At 41.2% G+C, this 17,896-nt stretch overlaps 1 protein-coding gene across 1 annotated transcript; it reads left to right on the top strand.

Annotated features, from left to right (window-relative positions):
* The first annotated feature begins 7,694 nt into the window (after window positions 1-7,694).
* LOC145428264 (uncharacterized) lies at window positions 7,695-10,238 on the top strand. Its single transcript, XM_080300306.1, has 2 exons — window positions 7,695-8,388; window positions 9,277-10,238. Exons 1-2 carry the CDS (start codon window positions 8,129-8,131, stop codon window positions 9,545-9,547), a joined length of 531 nt encoding a protein of 176 aa, XP_080156432.1. The 5' UTR covers window positions 7,695-8,128; the 3' UTR covers window positions 9,548-10,238.
* The last annotated feature ends 7,658 nt before the right edge of the window (window positions 10,239-17,896 follow it).

The raw sequence follows: 17,896 nt of genomic DNA, 5'->3' as shown, positions 1-17,896 counted from the left end.
TGTGATAGAACTGAAACAAATGATTTTCCTTCCATATTCAAAGTGCCAAAGAGAATGAGATCCCTCGGTTCATCTCTGTCTAAAAGTGGAAAAGAAGGACTTAGCATCCAGCCTTTTTATGGGAATCGTGATGCAGAGTGATAAAACTGAGTTTACTTAGATGTTATTTTGCTAATGGTTAATCATGTTTAAATGTAATCAATATGATGAAATAGAAAGTGTAGTTTGAGTAATAAAATTATTTGATGCCTGACTTCTTCACCTGGATTGCGGGAGTGCTTTTGACTACGCTGCTCATCCTTTAAAAGCAGGGTCAAACCATCCGCAGCTCTTATTACGCTGCCTTGATGATGTCAAACAGTGGTTGTCATTAAATTTTTTAAAGCTAAATGAAAATAAAACTGAGGTTGTCATTTTTGGCAACTTTAATCATATCGACAGCACTCTGGGCACCCTTTCCTCGTATTCTAAAACACATGTAAAAAACCTCGGTGTTGTTAGGATATTGCTTCAGGGAGCAGACATGAAACCGTCTTAGGTTTTAGCCATCACTTTTTTATTGTCTCCACACCACCCTCCGGTGGCTTCCACATGAACTGCACCTTAAACAACAACTGTTTACTCATATCATGACATCCCCCTTTTTTTTTTTTTTTTTCTACAACAACAGGGGCAAACAACAAAGCAACCCACACCACCACTCAAGGCCCACGACCTGTGGAAAAAAGAAAGGGAGAAAAAAAAATGCCTCTTGGCATACTCACATTTCTCTCCAGTGAACATATTTTTTCTTCCCATTTTTTTTTAAATTTATTTATTTTTTTTATATCAAAGCATGTGCTCAAAACATAATGTTCATTTTATTCCTCAATAAGCCTTCTGGGCTTGGAAACAATACGTCCACTCGCAGTTTTGGGTGGGGAACTTGGAAACTCTGTGGGAGTGACATTTGTACTTTGCATGTCCATCTCACTTTGTCCCTGTGTTTCATCACACTCATTTTGCTGTGTTACATTTTGATTGTCCCTTGACTGCCTTAGAAACTTTCTGTTCCTTCTATATGTCTGTCCATCAGGCATCTGAACAACATAAGATCTTGGATGTTCAGATAAACCTGTCACCTGAGCTGGATTCCATACGCCCTGTTGCCACATTCTGACAGTGTCACCAACCTGCAGTTGCTTAAGTGCTTTGGTTCCTTGGTTAAAGTATTCTCTCTGTTTCTGTTGTCTTGTTTCTAACAACTGCTGCACTGTCTTAGTGACCATGTGAGGTTTCAATCCTTGCGATGTCGGTGGAAGTATTGTTCTTATGCGTCGACCCATTAGCAGCTGGGCTGGTGACGCTCCAATGTCCTCCAACGGTGTACTCCTCAGATTTATTAATGATAGATACGGGTCATTCCCCTCAGCTTTTGCCTTTTTTAACAAGAGTTTCACTGTTTGTACTCCTCTCTCTGCCATTCCGTTTGACTGTGCATGGTGGGGGCTCGTAGTGTTGTGACAAAACTCCCACTCTTTTGCAAAGTCTTGGAATTCACGGGAGCTGAACTGTGGTCCGTTGTCTGAAATCACCGTTTCAGGAATCCCGTGTCTGGCAAATTGTGACTTAAGATGAGTGATAACTGTTGCACTTCTTGTGTCTGACTTCAGCCACTCAACCTCAATGAACTTGGAATAGTAATCCACTAAAAGGAGATATTCCTGCTGGTCAAAAGTAAATAGGTCCACACCTATCTTCTGCCAAGGTCTTTCAGGAACACTATGTGGATGTAGTGGTTCTTTGTTCTGTCGTTTCTGGTGAGTACTGCACACATCACAGCAGTTCACCATCTCTGTGATACTCTGTGACATTCCAGGCCAAAAGGGTACTTCTCTCGCTCTGCGTCGGCAGCTTTCAATACCCAAGTGACCCTCGTGAATGCGCTTTAGCATTTCTGCTCTCAGTGCTGCAGGAACAATAAGCTGCTCTCCTTTGAACAGAACTCCATCCACTACTGAAATTTGTTCCCTGTAATTCCAATACACTTGGATTTCTGTTGCAGCTTGGTTTCTTGTTTCTGGCCATCCATCCAGAACTGTCTCTGTAAGTTTAGTCAGTGTCATATCATTCCTTGTTTCCTTTCTGAATTCCTTTAGTTTTGCACTTGTCACAGGTAAGTTGGAAATTACCATGTGCACCTGGTCTTCTATCTCATTATCAGATGAGCTGGTCACTGGCAAATATGCTCTGGATAATGTGTCTGCGATGTACATTTCACTTCCTGGCTTGTGCTGTACTTGTACCTGATATTTTTGCAGTCTCATTAGGAGTCTCTGTATTCTTGCTGGAGCACTGCTCAACGGCTTTTTCATTATCACTTCTAGTGGTTTGTGATCTGACTCCACATTCACTTCTCTGCCATACACATACTGATGGAAACGCTCTGCACCAAACACAATTGCCAACATCTCCTTTTCTATTTGTGCATAACGCTGTTCAGTCTCTGTTAATGAGCGTGATGCATAAGCAACTGGCTTGCCATCTTGTAGTAAGACAGCACCGAGTCCACTTTTAGAAGCATCGACAGATAGTGTTACTGGAAGCTGTACATCGTAGTATCTGAGCACAGGAGCTTCAGTAAGAATTGTTTTCAATTTGTTGAATGCGTGCTGATGCTCACCTTCCCACTGCCATGCAACATCATCTCTGGTAAGGCCGCGTAATGGCTCTGTGTGTTGTGACATGTTTGGAATGAACTTTGCTAGGTATGTCACCATACCCAGAAATCGCTCCACATCTTTTTTGCACTCTGGTGTAGGCATTTTCTTTACTGCCTCTATCTTGCTCTGATCTGGTTTCAAACCATCTGCCGAGAAGATGTGGCCAAGGTATTTAATTTCCTCCAGGCCTACCTTGCATTTGTCCTTGTTCAGCTTAAAATTTTTTGCTCTTGCTCTCTCCAGCACTTGCCTCAGTCTGTCGTCATGCTGTACTTTAGTCTCTCCCCAGATCAAAAGGTCGTCTATGTATGTCTCGACGCCATCAATCCCCTCAAACAGCTGCCTCACCGTCCTGTGGAATACTTCTGGAGCTGAATTAATTCCAAAAGGCAGGCGAAGGAATCTGTAACGACCAAAAGGTGTGTTGAATGTACAGAGACGAGAGCTGGCTTCATCCAATTTAAGTTGCCAAAATCCTGAGCTTGCGTCCAGCACAGTGAAGTATTTGGCCTTTGCCAGTCGGCTCGTTATCTCTTCAACTGTTGGCAACTGGTAGTGCTCTCTCATGACTGCTGTATTGAGATCACGAGGATCTAGGCAGACTCTCAGTCGTCCAGTAGCCTTTTCCACAATGACGATTGGATTTACCCACTGGGTAGGCTCTTCAATTTTTGTAATCACCTCCATTTTTTCCATTCTGTCCAGTTCTACTTTGAGTTTTTCTTTGAAGATGTCCATTTCATCACTTTTATTCAGTGCCATCACTCTCTTGATGAGTCCCATTTCTTCACATGTTTGAATTCCCAGAATTGGCTTGGTTTCTGATTTTACGACAATGAACTCCAAAGCAAAACTTTTCTTTTTGTATTTCACTGCCCAAGTGCACTTTCCTTTAACTGCTATTTTGTCTCCGGTGTATGTTGACAACCTGACATTTGTGGGTCTAAGCATTTGCTTATTTCCTATTCTTCGTAGTAGACTGTAGGGAACCACATTGGCTTGTGCACCAGTATCAAGTTTGAATTTCACAGGTTTATGGCCAACTTTTATTTCTACAGTCCATTCATCTGTTTGTGTCCGTGTTTTTGCATTTACAGCCCCAATGAACAGACTTACCTGCTGATCCGTGGCTTCATCGGCGACAGTGTGCACTTTTCTCGATCTACACATTCTGGCAAAGTGATTCATTTTCCCGCAGTTCTTGCACTGTTTGCCATAAGCAGGGCATTGGCGTGATGCATGCTTAGTTCCACATCGTTTGCAATTAAACGTGCTTGCTTGGTCTTTGTCGTTCGGTTTCATCTTACTTTGTCTGTCTTTTTTGCTTGTCTGCTTATGTCTCACTGCATCTACGTCTTTACTTTCATGTGCAGAGACTTGAGCATTGCGATCCTCCTCATGCATTTGCTTGATTTGAGCTTTTGTGGTCTCAGCTGCAATGCAAAGCTGAACTACTTTTTCGAGAGTAATATCATCTTCTCTTAACAGCCTTTCTCTCATTGCATCCGATGTAATTCCACACACTACGCGATCTCTGATGAGGGATTCTTGCAGTTGTCCAAATTCACATGACTTGGCCCTTAGCTTTAGCTCCGTGATGTACTGGCTAATTGGCATATCCCCTTGCACACACGTGAAAAACTTGTACCTTTCATAGGTTATGTTCTTCTTTGGGCTACAGTATTCCTCAAATTTCTCCATTATTTTCGTCAGCTTATGCTCATCACCATTTTCCGCAAACGTGAAGGTATTGTACACTTCAACCGCTTCCTCTCCAGCAACGTGAAGAAATAGTGAAGACTGTACCTCGGGTGGCTTGCTAGCACCTCTTGTAGCCGCTAGATACAGCTCGAACCGTTGCCAAAACCGTCTCCAATTTTCCGAGAGGTTCCCTGGCAGCAAATCAAGTCCAGCTGGCGGCTTAAGCCCTTCCATGTGTGCGACACTCTTCTATAGCCTTATCAGTTCACTTCTGACACCATGTTAGGATATTGCTTCAGGGAGCAGACATGACACCGTCTTAGGTTTTAGCCATCACTTTTTTATTGTCTCCACACCACCCTCCGGTGGCTTCCACATGAACTGCACCTTAAACAACAACTGTTTACTCATATCATGACAGGTGTTTACATTGATGGTTCTTTTAAATTGAATAAGCAGGTGAGTGCAGTAGTTCAGTCCTGTTTTTTTCAGTTAAGACAGCTAGCCAAGGTAAAGCCATACCTTCCGGCTAACGTCTTTGAGCGTGTTATTCACCTTTTTCTTACTTGCAGATTGGACTACTGCAATTCATTGTATTATGGTCTAGATCAGGCCACCATCCATCGTCTTCAGATGGTTCAAAATGCTGCTGCTCGCCTGCTAACTGGTACCAAACGGAGAGAGCATATAACCCCAGTTTTAGCTTCTTTACACTGGCTTCCTGTCTCCTACAGGATCCAATTTAAACTTCTACTTTTTGTTTTTAAGTCACTTAATGCCCGAGCCCCTCCTTACCTGTCTCAATTCAATTCTTTATTTATTTGTCACATGTAGTTATAGCTGGTACAACATACAGTGAAATGTTTTTTCTGGCTAAAAAAGTACTCCCCCCGACTGTGCAAACATGCTAAAAAAGATTTTACATAAAACTAAGAAAAAAAGGGAAAGAAACAAAAGTTAAAAGTAAAAAAAAAAAAAAATATATATATATATATATATATATATATATATATATATATATATATGTAAAAACAATGTAAAAGTCCATATGTTTGTGCTTATAAGTATATATCCATGACGTGCAAGATATTGCACTGTAATGATTTGAATAAAAAAACTATAAAAATATACATATTTACATAGTACAGATGTATATAATAAGGTACGGATAAGGTTCAGAGAAAAAAGTAAAGTGCAAATTATGTACTGTGTGTGAGATTGTCCATCATGTTGTCCGGTTTGTGTTTTGGTTGAGGAGTCTCACTGTTTGTGGGTAAAAACTCCTCCTGAACCTTTCTGTTCTTGTTTTCAGGCTACAGAGGCGCTTCCCTGACCTCAGTGGCCTGAACAGTTTGTGGGCGGGATGGCTGGAGTCCCTAATGATCCTGATGGCCCTGGATCTGCACCTTTCAGCATAGATGTCCTGCAGTGCTGGTAGAGGTGTTCCCATAGTGCGTTCAGCTGTGCGCACAACCCTCTGCAGGGCTTTCTGTTGCTGTACTGTGCAGTTCCCGTACCACACCATGATGTTGTTGCACAGGATGCTCTCAATGACACCAGTGTAGAATCTCCTCTGTATATTCTTGGAGATCTTAAACCTCTTTAGACGCCTCAGGTGATAGAGGCGCTGTCTGCCTTTACTAATGAGGAAGTCCGTATGTGTACTCCAAGTGAGGTCCTCGTTGATGTGGACACCGAGGTATTTGAAGTTGGAGACTCTCTCCACAGGGGTTCCATTGATCTGAATTGGGGTGTGAGTTTTCTCACCTCTCTGTTTTCTGAAGTCAATCACCATCTCCTTTGTTTTGCTGATGTTCATGGAGAGGTGATTTGCCTCACACCACTTTGCTAGTCCATCCACCTCACTCTGGTAGGCCCTCTCGTCGTTCCCAGAGATGAGTCCCACCACCACTGTGTCGTCAGCAAACTTCACAATGGAGTTAGTGGGGTGTCTGGCCGTGCAGTCCGCGGTGTAGAGGGAGTAGAGAAGGGGGCTCAGTACACATCCCTGGGGGGCCCCTATGTTCAATGAGAGTGTATGGGAGTATACATCCCCTATTCTCACTGACTGTGGTCTCGCGGTCAGGAAGCTATGAATCCACCTGCACAAAGATGTACTGAATCCCAGATCTTGGAGCTTACCCGAGAGGGTGTGGGGCACTATGGTGTTGAATGCTGAGCTGTAATCTATAAACAGCATTCTCACATAGTTCCCACATCCCTCATCTAGATGGCTCAGTGTGGTATGCAGGACCTGTGCTACAGCATCTCCGGTAGATCTGTTTGTCCGGTATGCAAACTGCAGTGAGTCGAAGTCGGGAGGAAGGAGGGAACTGATGAAGGGTTTCATGAGCCTCTCAAAACACTTCATCACTACAGATGTTAGGGCTACTGGGCGATAATCATTTGTCTGAGCTCCTCTCTGCCTATGCTCCAGGAAAAACCACGAGGTCTAGCTCAAAACTAATGTTGTCCATCCCACGGACTAACCTCAAATCCCGTGGTGATAGATCCTTCTCTGTGGCAGGTCCCAGACTTTGGAATAGTCTCCCCTTAAATATTAGATCTGCACAAACACTTGAGCAATTTAAATCTTTACTAAAGACACATTTCTATGCCCTGGCTTTTAACACACTATGACCCAAGCATTTTGGTCTTATTTGAATTAGTTTAGTTATTGTTTTAATTCTTTTACTGTCCGTTTATTGTTTTTTATTGTTATTATTGTATTACATTGTTGCTTCATAGGTACAGAGAAAAACCCAACAATCATATGACCCCCTATGAGCAAGCACTTTGGCGACAGTGGGAAGGAAAAACTCCCTTTTAACAGGAAGAAACCTCCAGCAGAACCAGGCTCAGGGAGGGGCGGCCATCAAATTGGAGTCTATTAGATAGATATGATACAAACCATTGCAGTGCAGTACCTGTAATACCTACAGCATGTTCTAATCGCTCTAATAGGATATTATGGTCGACAGTATCGAATGCTGCACTGAGGTCTAGCAGGAAAAGCACAGAGATGAGTCCACTGTCAGAGGCCATAAGAAGATCATTTGTAACCTTCACTAAAGCTGTTTCTGTGCTGTGATGAGCTCTGAAACCTGACTGAAACTCTTCAAATAAACCATTCCTCTGCAGATGATCTGTTAGCTGTTTGACAACTACTCTTTAAAGGATTTTCGATATGAAAGGAACGTTGGAGATTGGCCTATAATTAGCTAAGACTGCTGGGTCTAGAGATGGCTTTTTGAGTAAAGGTTTAACTACAGCCAGCTTGAAGGCCTGTGGTACATAGCCGATCATTAGAGATAGGTTGTAGTGATGGGTCGTTCGCGAACGAAATGGCTCTTAGAGCCGGCTCTTTGACGTGAACGACGCGAGCCAGCTCCTTATCGCGAGCCGTCACGTGGGTTTTTTTTTTTCTTTCTCTCACCCTCTCTCTCTCTCTCTCTCTCGCACTTTTTTTCCGCTTCACTTCGCACCTGAGCCTTGTGCACCTGAGCCTTGGTGTGTTCACACCGAACGCGATGGACGCGAATAAAACGCCCCAAACGCCCCTAATTTGACGCGTGTACATTCGCGTCTCAACGCGTGTCCAAGAAAAATCCATCGCGCGTGAACCGGAAATGTGGGAGGAATGTGGGAGGGAGTTGTGCCAGACCGGTATCTTTGCAAGATGGCAGCTATCGAGCTAGCGCTTGAAGAGAGAGTCTCCCTTCTCTATGTACTGTGGAGAGCAGAGCAGCAGCGTAAAAGACGTCCTCGCCGTACCTGGGTCCATCAGGTCCTCCAGAGGCATGAGCAGTTTGGTGAGTTTCACCACTTGCTCCAGGAGCTGCGCCTGGATGACGGCCGATTCCAGCGCTATCACCGTCGGCCAGTTTGAGGACCTGCTTTCCCTCGTCGGTCCCAGCATCGCCCGCCTAGACACCAACTACAGACGCTCAATCCCACCTGCAGAGCGCCTGTCCGTCTGCCTGAGGTTAGTAAAACTATTTAATACGGTAGTCCTTTATTGATATCTGTGCTAATATGCTAATCCATCCAGTTATACACTGCTAACATGGATGTGCTATGCTAACAGTGAATGCTGTCGGTGTTTACTGAAAGCAAACTGTGGTACAGAGACGACTCTTTATAATATTTCTAGTGATACTCAGAAGCTCTCATCAAGTCCCGATTTAATTCGATTTATGCTGTTATCAGTGTTTGCATGATAGCATGGCTGTGGTGTCACATCAATGTATGCGCTCGGTGTTTGCTGATATCAAACTGTAGCATTAGGACCACTGAGTTAACCTTGTAGTGATACTCACTCCTTTTTATTTAGACCTGGTTTAATTCTGGGATAGTTGAATATTTGTATATAATCCCTGCAGCTGTCAGACTCTATAGCAGGGGTCACCAGCCTTTATTAAAACAGAGTTAGATAAAACTGTGAACAGTTTGGTTCATCTCTAGTTACATGGTTCTATCTTGATAAGCTGTCTTATCACAGATTAATTTTTCAAAAATATTAATGATTTAAGCAAGGAAAGGGCTACATGTCAACACACAACTCTTTATTTCTATTAATGTCTTACTTCATTCCTACCTGATTGACATGTTTAGGAATTATGAGTGATTGGCTCACTGTAGTTGTGAAAGTTGCTACCAATCAAATTATGATATGTTAAAGTTAAAACAAAACACAACTGTTTTAGATATTATCTAATATACATTTTGTAATTATCCTTATAATTACAAAATGTTTTATGTAAGATTTAAGTTTTGTGATTTATATCTGACATCACAAAAGTATTTTGGAATTTGAATAATGTATTTTGTAACTGCAGTACACATAATACTGATTTTGAACAATTTTGTCCAGGTTCCTTGTCACCGGGGACTCCTTCAGGACCATCGCGTTCAGTTTCAGAGTCGGTGTGTCCACGGTGAGCCAGATCACCCCCCAGGCAGCGACGTCCATCTGGGACTGTCTAGTGGACGACTTCATGGCTGTGCCTTCACCTGGAGACTGGCGGTCCATCACAGAGGGATTCCAGGAGCGCTGGAACTTTCCTCTGTGCTGTGAAGCTCTGGATGGGAAGCACATCCAGACAAAGGCACCCCATATATCATATAGGAGACACACACATTGATATACACTAAATATTCATTTCATTTCTTTTTTGTGGTGCCCAAATTTATGCACCTGCTTGATTTTGTTTAAACAATTATTGCACACTTTCTGTAAATCCAGTAAACTTCTTTTCACTTCTCAAATATCACTGTGTGTGTCTCCTGTATGATATTTAACTGACATTTTTTATTGTAACAACCAACGATTTATACAGGAAAATAATGTCTATTAACAAGGTTGCCCAAACTTCTGCATCCCACTGTATCAGTATATTTTGTCATTAGTATAATATGAAATAAATTCTACATGTGTCAAGTCGTGTGCCAACATTTGCTGTGTAGTAGAACTGAGACATTAGTCATTATAAACATTTATTTGAAATAATATTAAAAGTCTCAAACAGAAAAACATTAAACATAAATATATAAAATATAAGTATTTACAGAGAGACAGGAATAAAAAGGACCAGCTGCTCTCCAGAGCAGGAACAAGGCTGAGGAGGAAATGCTCCATTGGAGACTGGTGTGGCCTCTTCAGGGACTCCAGGATGGCCAGCTCCACCACCGATGGACCGTCCTGGGACCCGTCCCTCATCTGCCTCGGAGCCGTCCTCCTCTGTGGGCCTGTAAAACAGCACAAAACACAAAGAAATGAGAAGGCTGCTACTAGATTTTAATTTCAACATTGAAAAAAAAAAAAAAACAATAACAGGATATAATCAGATTGGTTGTAGATATTTAGTAAAGGTGATCACAAGGGAATCCCACCGACTAAAAAGGTATCAGTGCTTGCTGTACATATCTGTGGGTGCAGCAGCAGGAGCTCAGGGACTGGGGATGCTCTGCTGCAGAATCAGTTGGTTCTATCAATACAGTATTAAATGTTAACAGGTTGGATATAATAATCGTAGAGTAGACAGTGGTCCCTCATTTATTGCAGGGGTTCTCAGAATAACTAGCCCCTGGTCACAGTTCTCACAATTGATTCTCAAAGTGCAAACCTTTGTAGATTGCAAAACGTAAAAGTATTATTATGCCGCGGTTTGTCTTCATCTGCCCGCCACTTTCGTGCACCTTTTTCCCTCACGGTGCAGGTGTCTATTTCCGAATGAGGCTCATAGTTATGGGTGTTTTTGTGCTGTTTTTTCTATTGGACGCGATGGTTATCAAAACCAAACGTGATAAATTTGGCAAGCGCAGGAGATTTGTCAATCAGGCTGCAGAATGCAATGCTGTACTGTGCAATAAAAAATCAGCGAAAAAGCAAAGCAGTGACGGATGAACAGCGGGACCACTGTGTGCTGTTTATTAATAAGCAATAAAATATATTCCTAAATGACAACATGCATAAAAGCAGAACGGTATTTGTACGTCAGTGGGAAAATAGCGGTGGCTTGCTAGCTTTTGTGCGGCTTCCCGGGTCAGTGAAAACTTTCAAAAGAGAAATGAATGAACTTACCAGGTTGCCTGATCTCTTCACATATCTTCCTCCAAGCTCGGTCCTTTTTATTCCTGTCTCGGTACTGAAAGCAGCTGGTGTTGTACAGCTCCGAGTTGTTTGCTACCGCATTGATTAGCCTTCCCCTCCATTGAAGTATGAAAGGCTTTGGCTGGATCTGCCCCTTTGACCTAGGTAACAGCCACGTCACCAGGCTCCTGATTGGTTGTCGCGGCGCGATTTGACGCTGGAGTTCAGATTTTTCCAACTCGAGCGGTAGACGCGAAACGCGCGTATGCACAAAATGCAACACAAAAACTCACGCGCGTGGTTTTATTCGCGAGTCAAACGCGCCAGACGCGCTACACTGACGCGCGTTTCACGCGTTTTGGCGTTTTCGCGACGCAAATCTGCTTCCGAATTTTCGCGGGACCCGCAATCGCGCGTCATCGCGCCTTTCCATTGACTTTACATGTAAACCTGACGCTCTATTCGCGTCCATCGCGTTCGGTGTGAACACACCGTTACACTCAGTAGCACAGGAACAGAGCCAGAGGGAGAGAGAGAGAAAGAGAGCCAGGGACAACAACGTCACATTAGAAAGGTAAAGTAATCATCCACAACTATTTTCGGTTGCAGATGATAAAGGATTCAGAAAGTTTATTCATGCAGGCCCATATGACAGAGAATATGCATCTTCTTTTTGTTTTCATATTATAATTTATATTTAATTGTGTTGTGGTTTGCAGTGTTTTGTGTTGTTTTCACTTTAAATTTGTAAAAGGAAAAAGCTGAAAATTTAAATAGTTAAAAGTTGAAATGTGAATACTTGATTTTTGTATTATATGATTTATTTATTACATTTTATGTGGAGTGAAAAAATAAAAGTATATTTACAGTGGCCCCTACAGACAAAGCACATACAAACTTCAAATCACGTACGAACTCTGAAGCACGTACAAACTCCAAAACACGTACAAACTCCAAAACACGTAAAAACTCCAAAACACGTACAAAAGACAACAGAAGTGCTCCAGGATGCTGGGCGCAGTGTTGAGCTTTTGTTACCGAGTGGCTACACAAGCCAGTAAGTACCAACGACCGGATTTGGTGTGTGGTAGTAACAGGTAAATGAACTTTTTTTTTAAATTATTTGAATATATATGAGTGCCTGTGTAGAAATACACAAACAATACACACATGCTTTCAATTGTGTAATTTAAGTGATCTAGTAGCTCTGCTTTGGAAGTTCAGTTCATGCTAGAAATGTGTTTTGGAGTTTGTACGTGTTTTGTCTCTAGGGGCCACTGCATATATTTATATATAAACATATACAAATAAAACCACTTTTTTTTACGTTAGTAATTCCTTTTGTGCATAATTTTATATTATTGTTAATAATAAATTAATTAAAGCAACAAAACAACCTGAAGAGCCGGTTCGGAGCCGAAAGAGCCGGCTCTTTTTAGTGAGCCGAACCGAAAGAGCCGGATCTCTAAAAAGAGCCGGAAATCCCATCACTATTCTCTACACCGTTATATTTGTGCCACAAAACCAGCCAATCACAGACTTGGATGCAAAAAAATCTGATTGGCTGTTCTGGTCTCCAATCAGCTCGAAATGACGAAATGCAATATCCCAGAATCCATTTCGTCCAAAACTCAAACGAGGCAGTGGCGGAGGAACACAGAGTGGTGTAATTTGAAATATTACTCTTTCTGGGTCACAAAATAAACTTTTAAGATATTTTCATGCGAGAATGGTGCTGTGTAAACTTCAAATATCTGCTCGATTCATCAAGACATCACATATTTGCATAAGTGCTCTAACGTTTTCTCTCTCTACCGTTCCATGCTCCTCCTGGGTGAAAAATAATAGAGGCAACCGTCTGGACACTTTGTAATGGCGGGCATATACACTGAACTTGTAACTCTAGAAAACTGACGTGGAGTCTCACACAACAATCCCACGTCGAGGAGCGCTCAGCCACACTGTTAAGTAGCTGCTCAACGAGCCTTGATCAGCTCCAGGTGTGTGTGATGATCTTCAGGTGTGCTCAGCAACCTGGAAAGGCCACACTCACCAAGCCTGAAGGTGCCTGTCACAACTGCACCAACACACGCGCACACAGACATACCTCCATATACACAAGCATGAACACGGGAAAGGCAGCACAGTGCAGAAAAATATATAAAATGGACCCCAACTGCTCATGGACCCTGGGTCACTCAGACAATGTTATATTACAGTTTTTTTCTGAATGCTTAAACCCTAACTGTGGTTGTTATAGCACAATTTCTAAAACTATTAATACTTATAGCAAAACCACTCACTGAGTTTGCAAAACTAAAAGCACAAACACTGCACAGCACTCTTTTTGCAGAACTGTTAACACAATTCACTGCTTTACGCTCAATTTCCAAATGATCAACACACTCCTAGCAAAACTATACACATTTACGGCTATTATTGTGTGGATGCTTTAAGCATCCACACTGTTGAGTTCCTTCTTGATGTTTCTGTACACTTTTCGCTGTGGATCTACTTCCACAATTTTTGTGCTATTTTCACCGTTCAAATTTTAAACTATTCTGCTATTTCTGCTAATGACGGCTATGTCTTTTGGTATTTTTCACTATTATACTTTTTAAAATATTAAGCCTTTTTCCTTTAATTTGAAATGAATGGGAAACTTCTGCAATTCTGCTAAAATTTGCTTGTTTTTGAAACTTAACTACTTCCTCATATTTTCACCTAGAACAACCATTCAAACTTTAAAATGTTCTCAAATTATTGGGCTATTCAGGTATAAATCAGCTTTTTCAAATCTTTTACCGTTTTACTTTTATGCCTCTTAAAGTTTTCAGTTGCAAAATTGTGATTTTTCACAAAATACATGCGTTGTTATGGTTGCTATGCTGTTGGCTTCCAGTGTGCCACTGAAGGTTTTGCAGTCTTTTCTTCATGTCCGAACAACTTCTTGCTACTTGCTCAATTTTCACTCAACTTCCACAAATTATACATCAAAACGTAGGTATTTTTGCTGGCTTTCAGGAAATGTCACCATCATTGTTGTGGGACTTACAGAATTTTTGCAAATCTCCTCAGACCAACACAAAGTCGGAAAACTCTCCATAGAAAGTCAATGGAGAGTTTGTTCAAAATCACCGCTTGATTTCTGTAATGAGAGGCATATTCGAATCGTCATATCTCCTTAACGAAATAAAGTTAAGACATGAGGCTTGTCCCAGTATATCTTCAGACACTCCTGACGCTCACAATTCAAGAATTTCTTTCTCACCTATTACCGTTCTGAAATGAGTTAGACTTGTTTGAGGGTAGGAAATTCGTCCTTCGCTCAGATTTCTTCAGATTTCAAACTCTGGAAATGAACCACTTTTTTCTCTCGTCATAACTTTTTGTTGGATTTCCACAGAGACCTGAAAATTTCCATGACTGTTCACCAAATCCTGCTGTCTCTTACGGTGAAAGAATGATATCGATGATCCAAATAGATTTAGAGTTACAAAGCGTTGTTTGAGGGCAGGTCAAGGCAGTTTTTGCTTCGCTCTACTCAGTTATGGTGCATTACAAGTCAAATATCTTTAATAAATCATATTTTAATGATAAATTGTCAACACTTTAAGATTCCTCATGTCTTCTGAACAAAATTAGGGTTAGGAAATTATGGTCATTTGTTTGAGGGGAGTCCTCACTATGAGAAATAGACTGCAAAAATCCTGTGTCTCTCTGTGCTGCGTGCACCTGTTTTGGTGGGAAAAAATACACAGCCTCTCTGATTGGTGGATTCAAATTCAGCAACTCCCAGGCTGCTTGACTGAGCTAGAAACTTGCTTCTCTCTCCGTGTGTGTGTGTGTGTGTGTGTGTGTGTGAGTGTGTGTGTGTGTGAGTGTGTGTGACAGAGGGAGAGAGAGAGAGAGAGAGAGAGAAATTAAATTCAATATATTTAGACTGGTTGACTGAATTGGATCATGTGTGTGTGTTTTTCTGTGCATGTGTGTTTCCTTATGTGTCCATATTTGTGATTGTTATATATATATATATATTTTTTTTTCATTTAACAAGTATATTTAAGGGACCCTCAGCATGGTCAGCACTTTTTCAGCTGTCAATTTTGCTTTTCCAATTTTTCTGTTTAAGTTATTACTATTGTGCTAAATCATACTATTTCTGCTATTTTATAAGATTTGTGCTAAATATAGTATTTCTGCCAAATATAGTATTTCTGATTAATTATAGTTTTTCTACCAAATCATAGTACAGTATTTCTGCTTTTTATAGGATTTGTGCTTAATACAGTATTTCTGCTTTTTATAGGATTTGTGCTTAATACAGTATTTCTGCTTTTATAGGATTTGTGCTTAATATAGTATTTCTGCTAAATGTAGTATTTATGCTTAATCATACTATTTCTATATATTTCTGCCAGGCAGCCAATCCTCTGTGAGGACTCAGACATTCAAATGCACATATCAGGGCCTGCACGGCTTCCCAGCCAGCCAATCATATCTGAGGTCTGCCGTTCCTTCTCTCGTCATATCTCAGCGACGGATGTACAGAGAGCAATGAAAATCGCGGTCAAAGTACACCAAAGTCCGCTGATTCACCCAATACAAGAATTATGCTTCTAGTCCACCTAGTTTTTGAGTTACACAAAGTTTTGTAACTCCAAAAAACGGCGTTTTTCGCCTCTCACCGTGATCTAATTCTGACTGCTCATCACCCTGTTTTTCAAGCCGCCCGCTCTATTTCCCAGTGGCGCAGTTGGTAATGACACGGGTCTGCAAACCAACGGTCGTGGGTTCGATTCCACCTTGTCAACATGTTTTTTTCCCTATAAATTAATACACTATCACAGACCAGTAATTCATATTCATCATTTATTACAATTCTGCAAACTTTTATGATTTTACCAGCTTTTCTAATATGGACCTCACATTCTTGTTAACACTCCATGGCACAAATACTCTTCCCTTTAGGCTCTGTGTATGTTTGTGTGTATCAATATTTCTCCCATTTTAAAGTATTACTCCTCCATAATTGTATTTCTGTTAAATCAAAGTACTTTTACTACATCTTAGTACTTCTGCTCAATCATAGTATTTCTGCTAAAGTATTTCTGACAAATCATGATTTTTGTGCCAAATCATAACATTTGTGTTATGTTAAAGTATTACTACTAAGTGGAGGAATTTCTGTCATGTTACAGTATTTCTGCTAAATCATACTATTTCTACTATATTATATTTTTCTTTCTAAATACAGCACTTCTGCTATATAATTGTATTTCTGCTATGTTATAATATTTGTGCTAAACCAGAGTATTTGTGCTGAAACATAGTATTTCTGCCAAATGATAGTATTTCTGTCAAATGATAGTATTTGTGCTAAAACATAGTATTAATTTAAAATGACAATATTCATAGTTCATCACAGTGTCTCTGGTAAATCACAGTATTTCTGCTCTGTTGTACTATTTTTCTAAATCATAGTGTTTCTGTAATGCTTAAGTATTTTTGGCTAAATATATTCTTTCTGTTATCTTATACTATTTCTCCTAAATTCTTGTATTTTTGAGAAGTTATCATGTTTCTGGTAAGTTACAATATTTCTGCTAAGTTCTGCTATGCTATTGTATTTCTGCCAAGTATTATGTTTCCTCTAAGATATTGCAGTTCTGCTAAGTTATTCCATTTTAGCAAAGTTCCTTTGCTTCTGCAAAGTTTTTACAATTTCTGCAACTTTTCAGCTTTTTCAGCTAGTTTTTGCATACAGCTTCAGCTTTAAAGCATCCACACTGCATTTTCGCAGGAAATGCAAATTTTTCTAGTTTACACTACTTTGCCAGCTGTCTGGCACACTGTCACATGTGACAACTGTTTTAGATAATTAGTTCACTTTGCAATCAGCCTAAGCACTATAAATAAGGTACAGGTAAGCTGTGGAGTACAATGGAGGGAGCAGGAAGAGTGAGTAGAGTGAGAATTAGAGGAGGCCAAGGAAGAGGACGTGGAGGTGAAGAAGTAGGACAAAGAGGATGACAAGGAGAAGCAAGCGGAGGATGAGGAGGGGGAAGAGGAGGACGAGGAAGGGGGAGGGGGAAGGGTAAGAAGAGTAAGAAATAGAATTGCTGATGACATCAGAGCCACAATAGTGGACCGTGTAATCAACCATGGAATGACCCTGAGGGAAGCTGGCCAACGGGTTCAGCCTAACTTGAGCCGCTACACTGTAGCAAGCATCATAAGGACATTTTGAAATGAGAATCAATTAGTACAGTCACTTTGCACTAAGATTTGTAGCACTGCCATATGCTAATGAGGAACACAACATTACCATAGATGTAAAATTCCAGAAGATATTTTCCCCGGTGCTTTGGACTAGAGGACATTGCATGTGATGTAGACGAAATTCTGTGGCCGGACCCAGAGAGACGACACGATGTAGACTGATTTCTTTTTTTTCCTCATTGAAATTACTATTTTGTTTTGACTTGGAAATAAACACTTGTTTTTGTTTTGATGTGTGTGAATAAACACCAGGGCCCTGTGCTTCGTACGTCGCTTACTACATCCAAGATCAAATGAAACATCCAAGACCAAACCATCGCGCTAACCGTGAGCGCGCTAATCCGGTTCCCCGAACACACCTGCTGTTGACGATTAGTACAGCTGGATGAAGTAATGTGCGATCACTGGGTGCCGTAAAAGGGGATACGCATCGATAGCAGAAACAGTGATCGGCAACCCTCTGATTGGTCGGCGAAAATGTCGAAGGAGTGCGCTCGGCTCGGTATTTTTCGGCAGCAGAGCAAGAACTCCTGAGTGAGGGATTTCAGGAGTTTCAGAGTTAAATCAGAACGCAAGGGAACACTGCAATGGCTGCAAAAGCAAGGAGAGAGGGCTGGCA

Source organism: Astatotilapia calliptera, chromosome 4 (assembly GCF_964374335.1).
Source record: "Astatotilapia calliptera chromosome 4, fAstCal68.1, whole genome shotgun sequence".
In the NCBI taxonomy this organism is placed as follows: domain Eukaryota; kingdom Metazoa; phylum Chordata; class Actinopteri; order Cichliformes; family Cichlidae; genus Astatotilapia; species Astatotilapia calliptera.
This window is presented reverse-complemented; position numbering and strand designations above follow the sequence as displayed.

What these genes read in the sequence shown, in the direction of transcription:
- LOC145428264 (XM_080300306.1), top strand. Translation starts at nt 8,129, where the DNA reads ATGTACTGTGGAGAGCAGAGCAGCAGCGTAAAAGACGTCCTCGCCGTA. An exon ending in CGCCTGTCCGTCTGCCTGAG is followed by an intron (nt 8,389 to 9,276) that starts GTTAGTAAAACT and finishes AATTTTGTCCAG; the next exon opens with GTTCCTTGTCACCGGGGACT.